Source organism: Coturnix japonica, chromosome 2 (genome assembly GCF_001577835.2).
Source record: "Coturnix japonica isolate 7356 chromosome 2, Coturnix japonica 2.1, whole genome shotgun sequence".
NCBI lineage: Eukaryota > Metazoa > Chordata > Aves > Galliformes > Phasianidae > Coturnix > Coturnix japonica.
Window position 1 is genome coordinate 119,496,496 of NC_029517.1, and position 17,161 is coordinate 119,513,656.

General features: G+C 40.4%; 1 protein-coding gene across 3 annotated transcripts; it reads left to right on the forward strand.

Annotated features, from left to right (window-relative positions):
• Window positions 1-39: 39 nt before the first annotated feature.
• Window positions 40-16,674, forward strand: EBAG9 (estrogen receptor binding site associated antigen 9). Of its 3 annotated transcripts, XM_015856116.2 has the most exons (8): window positions 60-205; window positions 4,667-4,837; window positions 6,177-6,274; window positions 10,033-10,111; window positions 10,253-10,411; window positions 11,888-11,995; window positions 12,943-13,034; window positions 16,134-16,674. In XM_015856116.2, exons 3-8 carry the CDS (start codon window positions 6,192-6,194, stop codon window positions 16,252-16,254), a joined length of 642 nt encoding a protein of 213 aa, XP_015711602.1. In that variant the 5' UTR covers window positions 60-205; window positions 4,667-4,837; window positions 6,177-6,191; the 3' UTR covers window positions 16,255-16,674. The 3 variants fall into 3 exon arrangements, with proteins under 3 accessions (XP_015711601.1, XP_015711603.1, XP_015711602.1); XM_015856115.2 differs by lacking the exon at window positions 4,667-4,837 and having other exon boundaries at window positions 40-205; XM_015856117.2 differs by lacking the exons at window positions 4,667-4,837; window positions 11,888-11,995 and having other exon boundaries at window positions 57-205.
• Window positions 16,675-17,161: the final 487 nt, after the last annotated feature.

The window sequence follows — 17,161 nt, forward strand, 5'->3', positions numbered from 1 at the left end:
CTGGTTGGCGGGGCGAAAGGAAGTGGCGTGGCCGGAAGGGGCGGCCTCGTCGCCCGGGTGACAGGAGGCCGACATGGCGGCGCGGGAGGCTGCAGCGCAGCGCTGCGTGCCGAGCTTTGAATGAAGGGCGGCCGGAGGCTGCGGGAGTGGCCGCCTTGGCCCCTGGCGCTCCGCGCCTCCCGGAGAGCCCTACACGCCGGGGCAGGTGAGCGCGGGGAGCTTCCTTCGCCGCCGGGTGCCCGTTTCCGCCTCGGTGCCGGAGGGCCCGGCCTGGACGCCTTCCCGCTGCGGGGCCGGCCCTCTCGGTCCTTCCTAAATAACGCCTTCCAGCGCTCCGATGTCCCGGCTCCGGGGCAGTGCTGCCGCCGGGTCTCGTTTAGCGGTGTCTGCCCGGCTGGGCCTGGGGAACGCGGGGCCCACGGCTGCCCGTGCGGCTCCCTGTTGGTCAAGGGGCTGGAGCACCTCCCCTATGAGGACAGGCTGAGGGAGTTGGGTTTGTTCAGCCTAGAGAAGAGAAGGTTGCGGGGTGACCTCATTGCAGCCTTTCAGTACCTGAAGGGAAATTACACCCAGGAGGGGAGTAAACTCTTCGAAAGGGCTGACAATAGCAGGACACGGGGAAATGGTTTTAAGTTAAAAGAGGGAAGATTTAGGTTGGATGTTGGGGGGAAGTTCTTTAACAGGAGAGTGGTTAGGCCCTGGAACAGGCTGCCCAGGGAGGTTGTGGATGCCCTGTCCCTGGAGGTGTTTAAGGCCATGTTGGATGGGGCCCCGGGCAACCAGATCTAGTAAAGGTGTATGTTTGGTGGCCCTGCCAGGCAGGGGGGTTGGAACTACATGATCCTTGAGGTCCCTTCCAACCCGAGTCACTCTGTGATTCTGTGATTCGTTCTGTGATTCTGTTGGAGGCCGGGACCAACGTGAGGGTCGTGGGAGGTTTGGCAGCCCGTTAAAAGGAAAGGAAGCATCCTGTCAGGACTGCGGGGTTTAAATCGTTTGTTATTGGAACTGCAGTGCCTGGAGCTGCCTAGGCTGAAGTTTACCTTTATTTCTGCTGGCTAGCAACTCTCATAAAAAATAATGAGGAAGTTGTGTGGTATGGCTTTAAAGGGCTGCAAATCTCTGAAGGACACACAGAAGTAAATTGCTCCCACCTGAATTCTGCTGGATCCAGGAAAAGCTCAGCCCTGGTTTGGTCTGTGGACTACGGGGTCACTTCTGGTTGTGAGTTTGTGATGCCTCAGTTCAGCATCTGATGAGAAACAACGTGGCTGGTGCTTTATTCTTGTTGTGTATACACTGGGAATAGCAGTGAGCTGTGTGAAGGTTTCTTCAAGCTGTCCTGTCTTGTGTATCTCGATTGTAAATAGTTGGTGCTTGGAGAGGAAGGGTTGAAATGAGTGGTCTTACTATAGAGTTTTTATTGCTCTAGGAGTCGTAGATCTAACAAAGTTTAAGCTCATCACTGTTAAGAGTGTCTAGGAATAGTTTAGAAATGGCCAACACATCCTGGTTCTCTGTCTTAAATTAGAGAGACAAAACTTAGTTTTGGCATCTTCTGCAGCTCCTGGTAGTCTTGAAATATCTTCTTGGGCTTGAACACCTTGGATGATTGTCTCACTCCTATTAATCGTAGGCATATTAATCTTCTCTCCTAGCTTTCTCATAATTTCTAGTTTGGTGTGCTTGCACTGGAAGATAGAACATCAGTGTTAAGACTGCATTTTCTATAGGACAGCCATCTAACTGCACGTAGGCAGATAGAGGAGATATTTCCTGTTTGTTTTTTACCTTTGGGTTCTGCTTCTCTCTTTATTGCCATAGTAGCATGACTACAAGATTGGCTCACGTTGCCATATGGTCAGTCAGTTTATCACAATGAAAGGTAAAGTCAGTATTTTCCCTTCTGCCTCGGTGTTCCCAATATTATGTTTCTGTATAAAGCAATTAAAAAAATCTTGAGTTTGCATCTCCTTGTAAATCTACTTGGTCATCTCTGGGCTGATGTGGTGAGACTTTGTACAACATGGACTTTGAGAGATACTATCCTTGCCACTGGAACTGTCCTAATAATCATACTTGATTTTTACTGGTTGATTGTTCTAGTGAAAACATTGTGGTTCAGTGATGCTCTTGTGGTTTTGGTGATACACCTGTGAGCGCTCAAGGGCATGTTAGTCTTTTGTGTGAGGAAATGGTCGTGTTTTGCTTAAGGAGGGTGAAGCTTTTTTATGGTTACTCATGAAGTTATGCGGTTGGTGGGGGAAACATTCAGTTTCAGTGCAGTTATTTTTAATTTAGACTCTTTCCCTTGGTTAATTATCTTTATTATTGCGACTAAATGCTGCTGTTTCCAAGCTATCTTCATTCTAGACTTGCAGATGAGCTGATGTGAGAGAAAGTGCAACATATTCACAAAGCAGTGGTAACTGAAGGTAGAACTCCCATTCTGGCCATCTCAAAACCTGTTCTCACACTCCTCTATGAAAACAGAAGGCACAGCTGTTCGTGTTTTTTTGCTTTTCATAGGATTGTGTTTAGCCAATGTGTCAAAACAACCCACAGGTTGGACATGCCTGGTTTAAGTAGAATTTATGTGTGTGTAATTAGGTATAAAAGAGGAAGTGCTACTGCAGCCAACAAGGTGCTTGTTGTATAGTGATGGCTGATGGGGAAACTTGTTTATTGTGCTTTGGTTGCCTAATGGCTGGGCTGTGTGTGCCTTTTTAGCAGTAGAAGGCAGTATGAGCTGTGTGAGTCAAACTCCTGTTAAGCTGGAGAACTTCTACAGAACTGTTGCACTGACAGCTAATATTAGTTAGGATTCGTGATTTAAGTATTAGTATCTTTCAGTACAAAAAAAAGACAGGGATCTCTTGGAAAGAGTCCAGCAAAGGCCACTAAGATGGTGAAGGGCCTGGAACATCTCCCCTATGAGGAGAGACTTAGTGAACTGGGTCTGTTGAGCCTTGAAAAAAGAAGGCTGAGAGGGGATTTGATCCAGGTTTATAAATACCTGAGGTGTGGGAGCCATAGTGGTGAGGCTGGTCTCTTTTCAGTAGTGCATGGGGATAGGACTAGGGGTTGAAACTTCAGCATAGGAAGTTCCACACAAATGTGCAGAAGAACTTCTTTACAGTGAGGGTGACGGAGCACTGGAACAGGCTGCCCAGGGAGGTGGTGGAGTCTCCTTCTCTGGAGATATTCAAGACCCGCCTGGACACCTACCTGTGCGACGTGGTGTAGGGAACCTTCTTTGGCAGGGGGGTTGGACTCGATGATCTCTAGAGGTCCCTTCCAACCCCTACAATTCTGTGATTTTGTGATCTTTTTTAATTGGAGCTTAAAAGTTCAGTTGACATTAAGTCTAATAAACATTATACGTGAGAAGCAATCGTGATAATGGGAGGAGGAAAGCTCTATCCCATTTTACCAATGGGGAGGTGAGGTGTGAAATGCACAGAGCTGTGTCAGGCTGACAACTCAACCAGGTTTTCTGAATTTTAGTCTGGTGTTTTACCTCTGCCTCCATCTGTTAAGAAACGTTCCAGGATTCTTGCTGGAGTGCTGCCAGTCTGTGTTCTTTGTGCTGTACGTGGCTTTGTATCTTTCCAGTGCTGGAAGAAGGCTGACAACAGAAAGAGAATGAACACTCTTGTTTTACTTGATGAGTCTAATGTCATTGTATCAGACGTATTCAGTTTGCGCCAAGCTCAGAAAATACAAAGGTTCCTTTTACCTTTGTGTTTGTCTGTTGTGTCTGAATATGAAATGATTGCTCTTTTAATTTTAGGTAGTGCTGTCCTTAGAACAATAGTCCAAATGCTTTAAGTGCTATTTTACACCCAGATGCCTGAATATAATGCTACTTGTCCTAATCTGTGATCAACCAGTAGGTTTAAGATTTGTTTTACATAGCTTTTAACATATAGCTGTAGTTAACTCATGCTTACCACTTTGTATCTTAATTAGCCATATAAAAGCTAAATGCATTGATAAAAGGACTTTTTAAAGCTCAATGATATTACTGTGTCTAGTTATTCTTTTTGTTGCCAAAACTGGGAGTCTGACAACTTCCATTGTTGCAGCGTTGAAGTATATGGGGAAGCTACAATTAAAGTTCAGAGAAGAGGAAGGCAAATGGTACTTTCTGTCTTGGAGGGCTTGGTGCTGCCGTAGTTGAAGTGAAATGAAGCTCAAACATGAGGACAACACATGGTTGTGTCTCTCTCCCTCTTGTTCAGCACAACTGAAGATAGTGATGCTATCCTGCTGAACAAACACGTGGGTGATATTGGAAGTCTGTTGGTTCATGAGTAGAAACGCCCTAGGGAAAATGCACTGATTTGTGATGACTAATTCTTGTCAGCAGTCAACTTTCTCCTGAGCTACAGCTTGGTAGTACAGCCCATAATTTAGTGGTTACTTAGATGCTTCAGCCTTCAGTTCTACAGCAAAAGGGCCCATTTATTTGGTAGGAACCCTGTAAAATTTTTCCGTAGCAGTAATTCCTCTTCTGGGCTGTATGAGAAGTAATATTTCTAGTACCATATTACTACAGTGTTTAGTGCTAGTTAAAATACCTAGCAATTGAGCATCAATAAAATAAATCTAAGCTCTGTAAAGCTCACAAATACAATTATGTACATTTTAATAAAATCCTCAGGACAATATTGGAGCAGCCAATGATCCACCTTCCTGACTCTTCCTAACATAAAGCCTGGAATAATAAAAGTGATTTAAATGCCATAGCGTATTTGAAATCAAGCTGAACTTCCATGGAATGCTCATGGCCTGAGGAAAATGTCACAGGGCTGCCTTGTCTTCTCACCAGGAGGTATGTTAAACTTGCAAGAGAAAATGTTGTTACAAGTGTAGCTGTATGTAATTTAAAGCTATTTGTGAAGCCTAATCTCTTCTTTCTTGCTCTGAAACATTCAATTTTAAAAGAGAAAAAGAGAATCCTTATTTAAGCGATCCTTGGATATTATTCCAACTTGTTCTGCACCTGCTTGAAGGGATCTGTTAAAATAAATGCAGTATATTGAGTTTAAATTATCTAGATTATCAAAATGACACTTAAAAATAGCAGCCAGCATAAATGGTTCTAGCCAAAGATCAATTTTTGCTTGTCTGAGTCGCCCAGCATTATCTGGTTTGGCACAGGATCACTGATGTATTTAGGGGATTAATTTGTGCTGTAGTGCATGTGGGATGAACAGAATCCTTCACTTCTGATGAGCTTTTCAATGACAGTGGTAGCTAAAATAGAGAGTTTGGTCCAATTAAAATAACTGTAAATTTTAAGCCACCTCTTCTGAGTTTTCACTCAATGTTGTTTTCATAGGCAAGATTTGGTTAAGGAAGTATGAGCTTTTTACTGACCGTAATTCTTTTCTCCTTGTATTGTTAGTGTCTAAAGTACATTGGGTGTACAGTCACTGCCATTGATAGCAAGCACTTCTCCTTCAAATATATCTTCAGTTGTATCTTTAGCTATCATTGCCTGCAGTGTCCTTAAAGGCTGTGTTCATTATGTGCTTATATTATTTGTATAAGCCTTTTATACAAGCCTTTCAAGGCTTGTGAAGGGCTTGGAGACTATACCCTATGAGGAGAGGCTGAAGGAACTGGAGCTGTTTAGTCTGGGGAAAAGGGGGCTGAGGGGAGACCTCATTGCTCTCTTCCAATATCTGAAAGGTGCTTACAGTGAGGGCTGGTCTCTTCTCACTGGTGACAGGTGACAGGACAAGGGGAAATGGCCTCATGTTGCACCAGGGTTGGATATCAGGAAAAACTTCTTTACAGAAAGGCTTGTTAAGCACTGGAATAGGCTCGCCAGGTTGGTGGTTGAGTCACCATGCCTGGATGTGTTTAAAAGCCATTTGGATGTGGTGCTCAGGGGCATGATTTAATGGAGGGTTGTTAGAATTAGGGTGCTATGCTTAGGTTGGACTTGATGATCTTGAAGGTCTTTTCCAACCTGAGCAATTCTATGTTTCTATGAGGTGTCCAGATAGAAGACAGTCTCTGTTCCAGAAACAATTTTCCTTATTTGCCAGTAATGTACCTCCACAGAATGCTCCCTGTTTATTATCAGCTAAGGAAATGGGCTTTAAGGACTGTGTAAAGATGTATAATGTGCTACATCTAACTCTTTTTTTTTTCTTTTGCAGGAAGGGTTTCTCACCATGGCCATAACACAGTTTCGGCTCTTTAAAATCTGTACATGCCTGGCAGCTGTGCTTTCTTTTATTAAAAAGTTAATATGCAGGTAAACGTGTCTTAATTTGATTACCTTTTTCTGTTTTAATGACAGATTCTTTCCCTTTTCCTTCTCCATAGTGCACACACCTCTTTTCCTAATTCTGATTTTGTTGCTAATTATGAAACAATTCAGACATAGAAAACAAGTCAAATTCATTCTTTAGTCTGCACATTCCTTTGGAACTCAAGAGTCTGCGTAGTGTAGTTGTGAGTCAGTGTGTTTTGGTTATATTAGCTCTAATGATTAATGTTTTCTGAATAGCTGTGACAGGGTTTAAAAGTTGCCTTTTAATGTGATTCTGTGTCAAATGAATAAAAATTGTCCTCCAACTTTTAAAAAGTATTCATTAAGTGGTATTTTGTTTCATAGTAGTTCAGTTAATGGCTGCATCCACCCAGTCATCGGTCAGTGGACTTTCTTTATAAATGTAGCTGATTCTCATCCTGCTTTGACAAGAAACAGTTTATTGAGACTTCTGGGTTCCTCTGCCTGTTAAAGATTCATTCGGATGTTTGGAGGACAGTGTTTAAAGTTCAAAAGACATTTTTTTTCTCCCTCTGTTTTTGTACTGAAATTGCCTTATTCCTTAGGACAGTAAGCAAAACCACTTAGTGTCCTTCTGAGTTGTAAGCTCACGAATACAGAAGTGCAGTGTCTTGAAGCATTAAAAAAAACACCAAGATTTATCATTATATAGGGTTCAACAGGAAGCTTTCATTCATTCCAGCTCTCTTGAAGTTTTAGAAAGATAATTTTAATGCTGCATACAACTTCATACATGTTAACTTTAGTCTTGTAATTTGAATTCCAAGGTAAATTAAGAATGCTGGCCTTTCAAGTTCTTAAAGATGTAAAAACACTGAGCTTCTACAGTATATTGACTTTACTGAGAGCGTGACTTGTTTATAAGCACAGCTGTTTAGTAGATGTAATGACAGTACTTTCTTCTTTTCCAATTTCTGAGTTATTATCGTAATTGAAATGAGCAGGTGAGGAAGTGTTTGGGCGTGAAAAATAACAATTAGTTGAAAGAATGAGACATTCAGAATGTTTACATAGGCAAGTAAGTGGATCAAGTTGTTTCAGTCCATCAACCACAGATATTTTTCCATTTTCATGTCAGCTGTGGAGCATAGTTCGGTAAATCCCGTTTTCTTGTAATGCACCCCTGCTTCTGAGTGTGCCTGATAGCAAATGTGATTGAATGAAATGTGCATTTTAATTAGGTGGATGTGAGCTAGTACCTATTTGGATTGAATATTTTGAGTTAGTTCTTAATTCTAGCAAGTGCTTGCGGAGATTCTTCATGTTTCTAGTCAGCATCAAACATGGATGCTGCTGAGTAGTAAGGGTAAACAAAACCAAGAAAGGCTGAAACATTTGACCTTCAGAGCACTGTTCAGTATCTTTCTAATGTTGTTTGGGAGGCAGCAGTTCCTATGAGCACAGCGTGCCTTTCCTGCAAGGGGCAATGTAGATATGTAGCCTTCTTCATTGCTGCTGTGTGTAGCATACTCTCTCCTAAGTTGTGAAACAGAAATTGCTTCTTCCCTCCTTCATCCTTGTCGGTGTTATCATTTTGGCTAGATTGGTGTTATAAACCACTAGTTGGAGCCACTAGCTTGACTTCTGCATCATTTCAGTAGGGAGCTGTATCAGCTGAAGTGCTGGCTTAGGAAGTGTGACAAGTGTACAGGTTTAAAGGAGGATGTTTCCAGATGTGAGTTTCCTATAGAGACATGAACAGAGTCAAGTCAGCCTAAGAATCAGAACTTCCTGGTGTGTTTGAGGGGTTTTTGTTTTTCCTCTCATCATGAGGGGTTTTTGTTTTTCCTCAGCAACTATTGGAAAAGATTAAAGCAGATCTCATATGTTTGCATACATAAAGGCAAAGAAAAATTGAACAGTCAAAATAATGCATTGCTGTTGACACAACGTTGTTGTTGCAGTAGTAGATTACCATTTGTGTGAAGACATCATTTTTAACAAGGACATCATCTAGAAATGATGTTTAAATTTGTTTGCCAAAGTAATATTTGTATTAGGAACCTGCTCGGGGATTGAATCTGTGTGCATACTACGTAGCATGTAATTTAGATTGTCTTGGTTAGTCATAGCTATTCTATTCTACATTTGTTTTGATTTCTTAACATAGGGGAGACTTTAAGGCTGCTAGATATCTGTAAGCTTCAGTCTTAAAGATGTGAAGCAATTATGAGGGCTGCTCTGAAAGTAATGCCTCTTATTTTATTATATTGGTCCACAATGTCAGAGGTGGGTGTTGGTTATACAGCAGTAGAGGCTGAACCTTCCCACCAATATCCCTTTAGATGTTGTTGCTGTGTGACAGATGGCAGCAGAGAGGCACTCTTGACAAAGTGGTGTCTGACATGGAAGTGTGTGTAGAGCAAAGGTGAGACACTGAATTCCCACACAAACAGAAGAAATGGCACCCACTGACATTCTTCAACACTTACTGAACGCTTATGGGGGCCAAAGAGTGGTTATGAGCTCAGTAAGGCAGTGTGTGATGCATTTCAGCAGTGACATCAGTGGCAGTGGGTCACCTCCCCTGGTGCAGATTTTTGTTAGTGTGGCATGCAGGGTCTTGTTCATTACTGATGACAAAGAACAGCTAATGATGGTGACTACATTGATAGTATTTTGTAGCTGAGAATTTGCTCTATTGGGTAGTGTTATCGTGCTCTTTGTTTCTGTTGTATTACTATAAAGATTTTCAAGAACTTTAGTAGATGAAATTATGCTGGGTTCCGCTTGAGAAAACCCTTGTATTTCAGCCTGTCTTTACTCCTAACCTATGTCAGCTTGAAATAGCAGTTACTAAATGGGCTAGAGTTAATTATATCAAGTGAAGATTAGATAATAGCATCTGATCTTTCTTATGGAAGATTCTGTTGAGCCTAAAGTAGGAAAAATGATAATCCTACCTAACTCACCAGTATACAGTAGAGCAATTGCATGCAATTCAGCTCTTCTAACATGATGGTGGAATGTTCTGTGTTGGTAAAAACTATGGGTATGATTTCCAAATGTTAGCTTCCCTGCAGGAGTAGCAATAATCACATCTTCACTCTTCCATGATAATCTTGTTATGGGAGTTTGCATTTTCAGGGTCTGAATTTCATTCTCTTGTGTTATAAGGTTTTAAAACGTAGCGAATTTCTGCTAGGAATATTTTAGGTTACTGTGATCCTTCAGTATTGCCATTAAGGAAATACCTGCATCTTTTATTAGCAATGCATTAGTGTTTGTTTTCAATTAAAATTATTTGATACAATTTGCTGGAAGAACACTCTTGAAGTAAATGTACTGAACAGAAGCTGTTGACTTGCATAATATTGTGCTATCTCTGTTTGGATTCTAAAGGAAAAAGTGTTTTAGAGGGGCTTAAAATGAAGCAACTCAAAAAGCAGTTTGTTAAACACTGATCAGTAGAAGTATTTCTCAACGGATTAAATGTGTTCCTTTTCAAACAGTCCAGAAACAAAGTGGAAGCAACTCTTAAAGAAATGTGAACATGACATTACACTTTGATATTCTTGTGAACATGGATTAGTTTAGGAATGAAATTCCTTTGTTTCGCAGTCTCTGACTAGCAGTTAATGGTGGGACAGTTTAAGCACTGAATATTTTAGCCATGGCTGCAGTAGTGCTGTTCTCAGACTCCCTTTTTTTTTTTTTTTTTTTTTAAACTTAGTGCTCATGTTTTCAGAGCTTGGAGGAATCCTACATTTGTCTTTCAGGTCTGGAAGAGGGCGAAAGTTAAGTGGAGACCAAATAACTTTGCCAACAACAGTGGATTATTCATCCGTTCCCAAACAGGTAATTGCTTCAGTGGTAGGTGACTTAATCACTTTAAGTGATTGTTTGTTATGCCAGTCCTACTGTCTCAGCAAGATATAATACTTGCAAATAATATTCTTACTTGCAAATAATATTAACTTTTGCTGTTCGCTTCTGCAGCCAGAAGTAGAAGACTGGTCTTCGTGGGATGAAGATGCACCTACCAGTGTGAAGATTGAAGGTGGCAATGGTAATGTGGCGGCTCAGCAAAATGCTGTGGAACAAATGGAACCTGATTATTTTAAAGATATGACACCAACTATAAGAAAAACTCAAAAAGTAGGTATAGAGCTTTCAACTGTACTTACAGAGGGCTTTAAGATAGGCTATAAGTAAATTGGCAGCCTACCTACATTGCTTCAGGCAAAACTGTGCCACCTTGTTGAAGTGAGGATCCTAATCTAACCCAGCCACTTAAAGTGCTGATTCTGACTCAAATGTGATTCTAGTTTGTGTTTATGTCTTTTGTTTTAATGCTCTTGGAAATTTATTAGGAACTTCATAGTCTGAGTGTTATGGGAAGTATAAAGGTGAAAACTCTCAACTTGCTTCTAGTTCGGAAAATAGAAGCACTGCACTAAGCTACCTTTCATAACTTCAGTTATTTCAAAGGAGATATTTTGTGTCCTGCTCGTACTGATGTTTGACATAGGAACTCTGCTGCTTCAGAAACCAGCAGTTGTTTTGCCGGATGTTGAGGCAAACGGTATTAGGGAGCTGGTATTTCAAAATAGTTTGCTCTTCAAAGATCAGATTTTGCTAGGGAAGCAGGACTGAAGGGTGTCTGCACAATAGCATCCATGCTATGAACCTTTTTATTTTGTTTCTGTGTTGAAATCTTCTAGTTAGATACATATGGGTCTTTCAGTGATCGAAAAACTTTTTGCGCCAGAACAAGCTGCCCAGAGTGGTTGTGCAGCCACCTTCGCTGGAGGTTTTTGTAACTCAGCTGCATAAACCTGAGCTGGTGATGCTTTGAACAGGATGATGGACTGGAGACCTTCTAGGTCCCTTCCAACTTTGATTCTCCTGAGTTTCTATGAACTGAGATGTCACTTACCAGCTTGTTTCATTTTGCCTATTTTAACTTTCTGCTGCTTCTAGAAGACATTGATCCCCAATTTCTTTTACTGTACGCACACTCATACCTATGGGTAAGTGTATGTCTTGAGGTCAAGACAGATCAGGGAAACATGGTCTTAGCAACCATGCTGCTTGTTAACATACTTTTCAGGAGGAGCATTATTGCTCGTTTTTCTGCCAAATTAGTACAGAGCTTTATCAGTTGATAGGATAGCAAGTTGCATTTTGAGTCTTGAAGCTTAGGTTGTCTGCACAGCAGTGCTGTTGATGAACCTGAGATAGCTTGTGTTCTCAAACAGTGTAGTTGTTCAGAGAGTGCTACGCTCAAACGTAGTATCTTACTTTGACCAATCATGGAAGTGGGGCTTCTCCAAGGAGTGTCTTATATAGTTAGTAGCTCATGAATACTGACGAGATGTGGCAACTGAATCTTGTTTTGTGCCCTTTCTGTGTTTTAATGCAGTCTTTTTTCATGTGACTTAAGAAAGAGCTAGTGGGGTGTCTTGTGCATTTTTTTTTCTCCTGCTTGCAAGTTGATTCAACTGTACAGCTTCCAGAACCTGAGCAGATTTGAGACAGCTTGGCCTTTATGGGCACAGGCCTGTGTGATCACCAGGGAATCTTTGACCTATCTCTTTTCTTTTTTTTTTTTTTCTTTTTGTTTTTCTCCAGATAGTTATTAAAAAACGAGAGCCTTTAACTTTTGGAGTTCCAGAAGGAAACACAGGATTCTCTAGCAGATTAGCAGCTACACAAGATATTCCTTTTATTCACCAGTCTGTAAGTGCACTCAAAAATAATAATCTGTTCTTTGACAGGTAAATGACTGTTCCTTAGGAGAAGGAATGGTCTGTCTAAGAATAGTCTGCATTGTGGGGAGCAAAAGGAATAGCTGTGGAATAAAATAAACTCTTTTTAAATTGAGTATTTGGTTCAAAGTAATGAGTGGTCGACCTAATTCAAATTCTAATTAACTTTCTCTTTTGTGAAGCTTAACAGATGAATGGTTAAAAATTAGGAAGCTTTCAAATGCCTGTTTACTAGCAAATGTTCTAAATCAATGGGCTGTACATTATTTGGACTTTACACAGTAAGTTCCTAGCAAAAAAGTAGGAGTCTTTTTTCTAGGAAGCCTCTGGGTTATCTTAGCTTTGTAATCTTGTACCCATTTTTAACCTTCTCCCTTTTCATTCTGTACAGTTTGTCTTTGGAAAGTCTTCTAGTTTTACTCCTTACCAGATAACATCTAGAGGGAGATGCTCACTTTCTTCTGCCTTCTTTAACAGTGTTTTGTTTAAGACATTGGACAAAAGATCCAGGCAGAAAGCAGTACAGAATGATCGTAGTGCCTTCTTGGACAGTCATAATGAAAATAATTCACGACAGGATTTTGTTGAAGAAAAACATCACTCAGAGGATGGTGGACAAACATGGATATACATGTTGGTTTGTCTATGCAACTTCCAGAAATTTTTAATGCCATCTGTTTAACTTCTTCCTAAAAATGCACTGTAGTGCTTCCTTCTTTCCGTTGATCACCAGTAAGAGAGTCTAAAGATTTATGCTAAAGATATGAAGGCAAAAAATAAGTTTTACAACAGGGAATAACACATAGGTGATAATATAAGGTATCTCAAATATTTCTGGAAGATTGAAGCATTATTAAAAATAAGTGTTTTTTCCACTTTTTTGTCCATGTTGCTAGAACTTCTCTTGTTCTGTTTCAGCCTGAACTGGGAGACTTGGATACTTGGCAAGAAAATACTAATGCCTGGGAAGAAGAGGAAGATGCTGCCTGGCAGGCAGAAGAAGTTCTTAGGTAACTGAAAATCATGTAGAACCACATAAACGTTTTTATGTTGAAGAATCAAGTGCAGTGTTTGTGATAATACTTCTGTAGTTCTGTGTGTCTCACAGAACTAATGTGACTAGCTCATCTGTTTTCTTTTTCTGTTTGCTTTTCCCTCTTAAGAAGTTGAAAGAGTACAAATGGTAACAAGATACAGATTGGATTTAAGCTAATTTCACACAATGATTTGAATTGGCAGTGAATTCTGTTAATCCGTTTTATTTCAAGCTTTAATATATAGTGATATAACAGTGAAAGTTATGTGATATCTGGATTATGGTTTTTTTGGGGTTGTTTTTCTTCCAAGGACTGCCTTTTCCTTTCAGGAACATCAGCAGGCACAGTAAGATCTTTAGTGTCAGAAGTGCAGTCCACTGAGGCTATGGTGGTGCACCAGACATAGTCAATGAAAGATAATAAAAAATCCTGCTTTCTTGGACTGGGAAATGAAATAACATTTGTTGTCTGTCGAGGCTGCATTGTATTTTAGTGAAATCTTGCTATGTTCTGTTTAAGATTTGTTTTTTAGGCTATAAGAACAAGTGATTAAGCTTTCCCAAGCACAGACTTGTCTTAGAGAATTTACCTAGTACTAATAATCTAGTATGTGCATGTGTCAGGGTATTTCTCGAATGATAAATTGTCTGCATAGTTGATTTTCATGAAATGGCCAAAGGTATTTTGTTTGCTGGTGGTCATGTTCATGCTCTAGAATACCGAGTGAGAGGGCCCACTTAAGGGGAAAACCTGCCTGCTATTCCCATGGAACTCTGTTTTTCAAATTTCTCATCTTATTTTTATTACTGAAAGGCTTCAGTTCAAGTTGTGAACTTTCAGACTTCCTACTCTGCCCCACTAAATTGTATCGAACTTCACTTGCTTTAGCAGGGAGGTTTACATGTCAAACATTTCAGGTATACGGAGCATGCTTAGAACTGTCTGTTTTGCATCTTTCTTGGCCTGCAGTGAATGGCTGCCTCAGTACAGCTCATGATGGTTGAGTTCATCCCACACTGCTCAGTGTGCAGAAGTGTCTTAGAGTGGAATCATTTTTGTATAGCAGTAGAGTGCTGCACAACCATGCCAAAATATGCTGAGGTGTGTTAATAGCAGGGAAAACTGTACCTCTGGCATTCTCTGTGGTGACTTGATACATGTGGCCATCACACAGAATCACAGAATTACCAGGCCATCTAGGCCTTAAAGGCCATCTAGTCCAACCCAATAAACAGACACACCAAAACTTGCTGAATTTCTTCATTTGGAGCCAAGTGAGTCAGTTATGGCTGTAGTTTGTCTTAGGCTTTCTATTGAGATGATCTCGAGAGGTAGTAACTTCATGTTGAAAACAAGTAGGAAGTTTGGAATAGAGATCGGTGAAATAGGGAGCAGTGGAAAGGTAATCACCCTGTGGTACACTGCATGTAGTTATTTTTGGTGACCTCCCGCAGAAGGTCTCCACTCATTTGAACTCAAGTCTAGTAAAATTACTCAGCCAGCAGAGGGCATGGTAACCTCATGCAGGAATCTGTGTAGCAATCTGTGTTGTACAGTTCATGGTGGTGGGGAAGAAGCATAATCTGCTGTGACTCCTTACTTTGCAACAGCAAATGCATAGAATTGCTTTGCATTTCATGTGGCTCTAATTTCACTGTATCTATGTGATTCTTCCCTTCTGACTGGGAGGTGTAGATCTTGATGTAAATTACTCGCTTCTTCCATGGCAGCAGGGCAGGTTATTAGAGAACAGGAGAACTTCTGGCAGTTAACTTAATAGCAATCCCCTTCCTTCTACCACTGTCAAACACAAAAATAGTAAGTAGTCTTTGTTACTGAAATATTTTGATGTTCTTCGTGCTCAGTTTGTCCATAACTGAAAATCTACCAAAGCAGGTTGTCTCGGTGCAGGGCAGCTTTAAGTTTTGTGTTTTACACAGTTGAATGGGTGTGTACAGCTAACAGATTTGAAAGTAAACTCCTTATCCCTGTATCTATTAGATTTCTTTATTCTCTTTCATTGAACTGTTCTTTATTCTTACTGAACCTTTATTAAGTTCATCCTTTCCCAATCAATGATGCTTTCATTCTTCATATTTTTATTTATTTTTTTTAATAATTAAGTCACACTGCAAGCAGCTTGGCCATTGTTTTCTCAAATAAAGAGGTTGTTGACTCCATGCCACTCAGTAATGTGTTGTAGCTGTGGAGGATGGAGGCAGGTTGTCAACTTCTCTTTTTCCTTTTTCTGTTCCTCACTCTTGGAAGGGAAGTAGAAATTGGAAACTGGTTTCTTTAGATGGATTCTCTGACCTGGCAACTTCCAATGTTTGCTGTACAGCATTATTTCTTATTCCTGCTATAAAATTATACACAACTGAAGACTTTCTTATTATTTTCTACTTCCTTAAAGGCTATTGTTTATATACGTATTGAACAATAGAGCACAATACAAATCCTGAGCATGTGAAAGGGAATATTAAGTAACCTCATCTGGTCACAAGGAACACATCTGTAGCAGCTGTGTATAAAAAAGATGGCTGCAGGTGCTTCTGCTGGCGAAAAGGCAGGGCACAAACTTCATGTTCTGGGTTGAATCGTGTTGATCTGAATTTGAAAAAAAATTGTTAATTTTATTATTAGACAGATCATCTGGATAGGGAGCTAGGAGATATGGTTTAGTGGTTTTCTGTAGGTATGGTAAAGGGAGGACGGTTGGACTAGATGATCTTGTAGGTCCTTTCCAACCTTGTGATTTCTTTCCAACCTATGGTTGGATGTCCTTTCCAACCTATGGTCTTCCTAATTAGTTCTAGTCTGATACGTGCACTAATTCACTTCATCTTTGAGAATCGTTGCTTTTAGATTGTGAAGTATTTTGAAGAAATACTACTGTCTAAGCATAGATTATCCTGAGAAAAGGACTTGAGTGTGACGAAGTACTGACTCTTCTGAGACTAACTACAGTTGGCTGAGGCTCTGTTCTTTATTAGTTACAATAATGTATTTATTGACTACGCTGAAAATTGGATTCCTTTTCTTCAGCAGTTCATTTTTTTTCTTTAATTACAGACAACAGAAGTTAGCAGAAAGGGAAAAAAGAGCAGCAGAACAACAACGAAAGAAAATGGAGAAAGAGGCTCAAAGGTTAATGAAAAAGGAACAGAACAAAATTGGTGTAAAACTCTCCTAACAGTAACCAGGCATCGGTGGAAGGATCCTGCCTCTACAACATGCATATTGGTATTAATTTAAGTATTTCCAGGACTTCAACACGCTGCTTGGTTTCAGAGCATTCTTCAGGTCATCTTGGAAGCCAGAATTCTCCCGAATTATCTTGAACTACTAATGGGTAGTTCTTCAAGGGGAAAAAAAAACACACACACAGAATCATGCCTTGATGGAATGAAATTTCCTACAGTAATTCTATTCCAGTACCCTTCTTTGCAGCAAACATGATTGAGCAAAACTGATTGAGAGACTTTCTTAATGAACAGCTCGAGCCTAGGGAAAAGAATGTAAATATTTCGTGGTGGGGAACCTACTGTATTGTCTGTGCTTACCCGAAACATGTAATTAAACAGTTTTAAAGAACCCTTTGCTTCCTACCTGATATGAGTGTCTGCTTTTTCCTTTCTCTTTATTTTTTACTAGAAGTATTTATAAGAAGAAAAACCTTGTTATGGATGACCCTACGCGTACTCCTGGTAGTGCGTGCTTTGGTGGAGGACAGGTTACAGATGAGCACTTAATTGGATTTCCCATCTCTTTGTCACTTGCAGCTTCCTGTGCTGCCGTGTCTACTGACAACACCACAGGCAGCAGCACTGCTGCACCACAGTAGTGCGTTCTGCTCATCTTGTTTCAAAGGCTGATATTGTGAGCTGAGGGGAGTGATTCATTTCATTTGTGTTGGAATTTTGCATTTCTAGCACACCGCTTTACTTCCTACTTTTAGTAAAAATATAGACTTCATACTCATTGCGTAGGTAGTGTAACTGGGGGGGGAAAAGTCTTCATATTAATAAAGCTAGTGTGGAAATTCTCGGTTCTGTTACCAGTGTTTCTCAGATTCCTTCTGCCTTGGCAGAGAGCTGAAT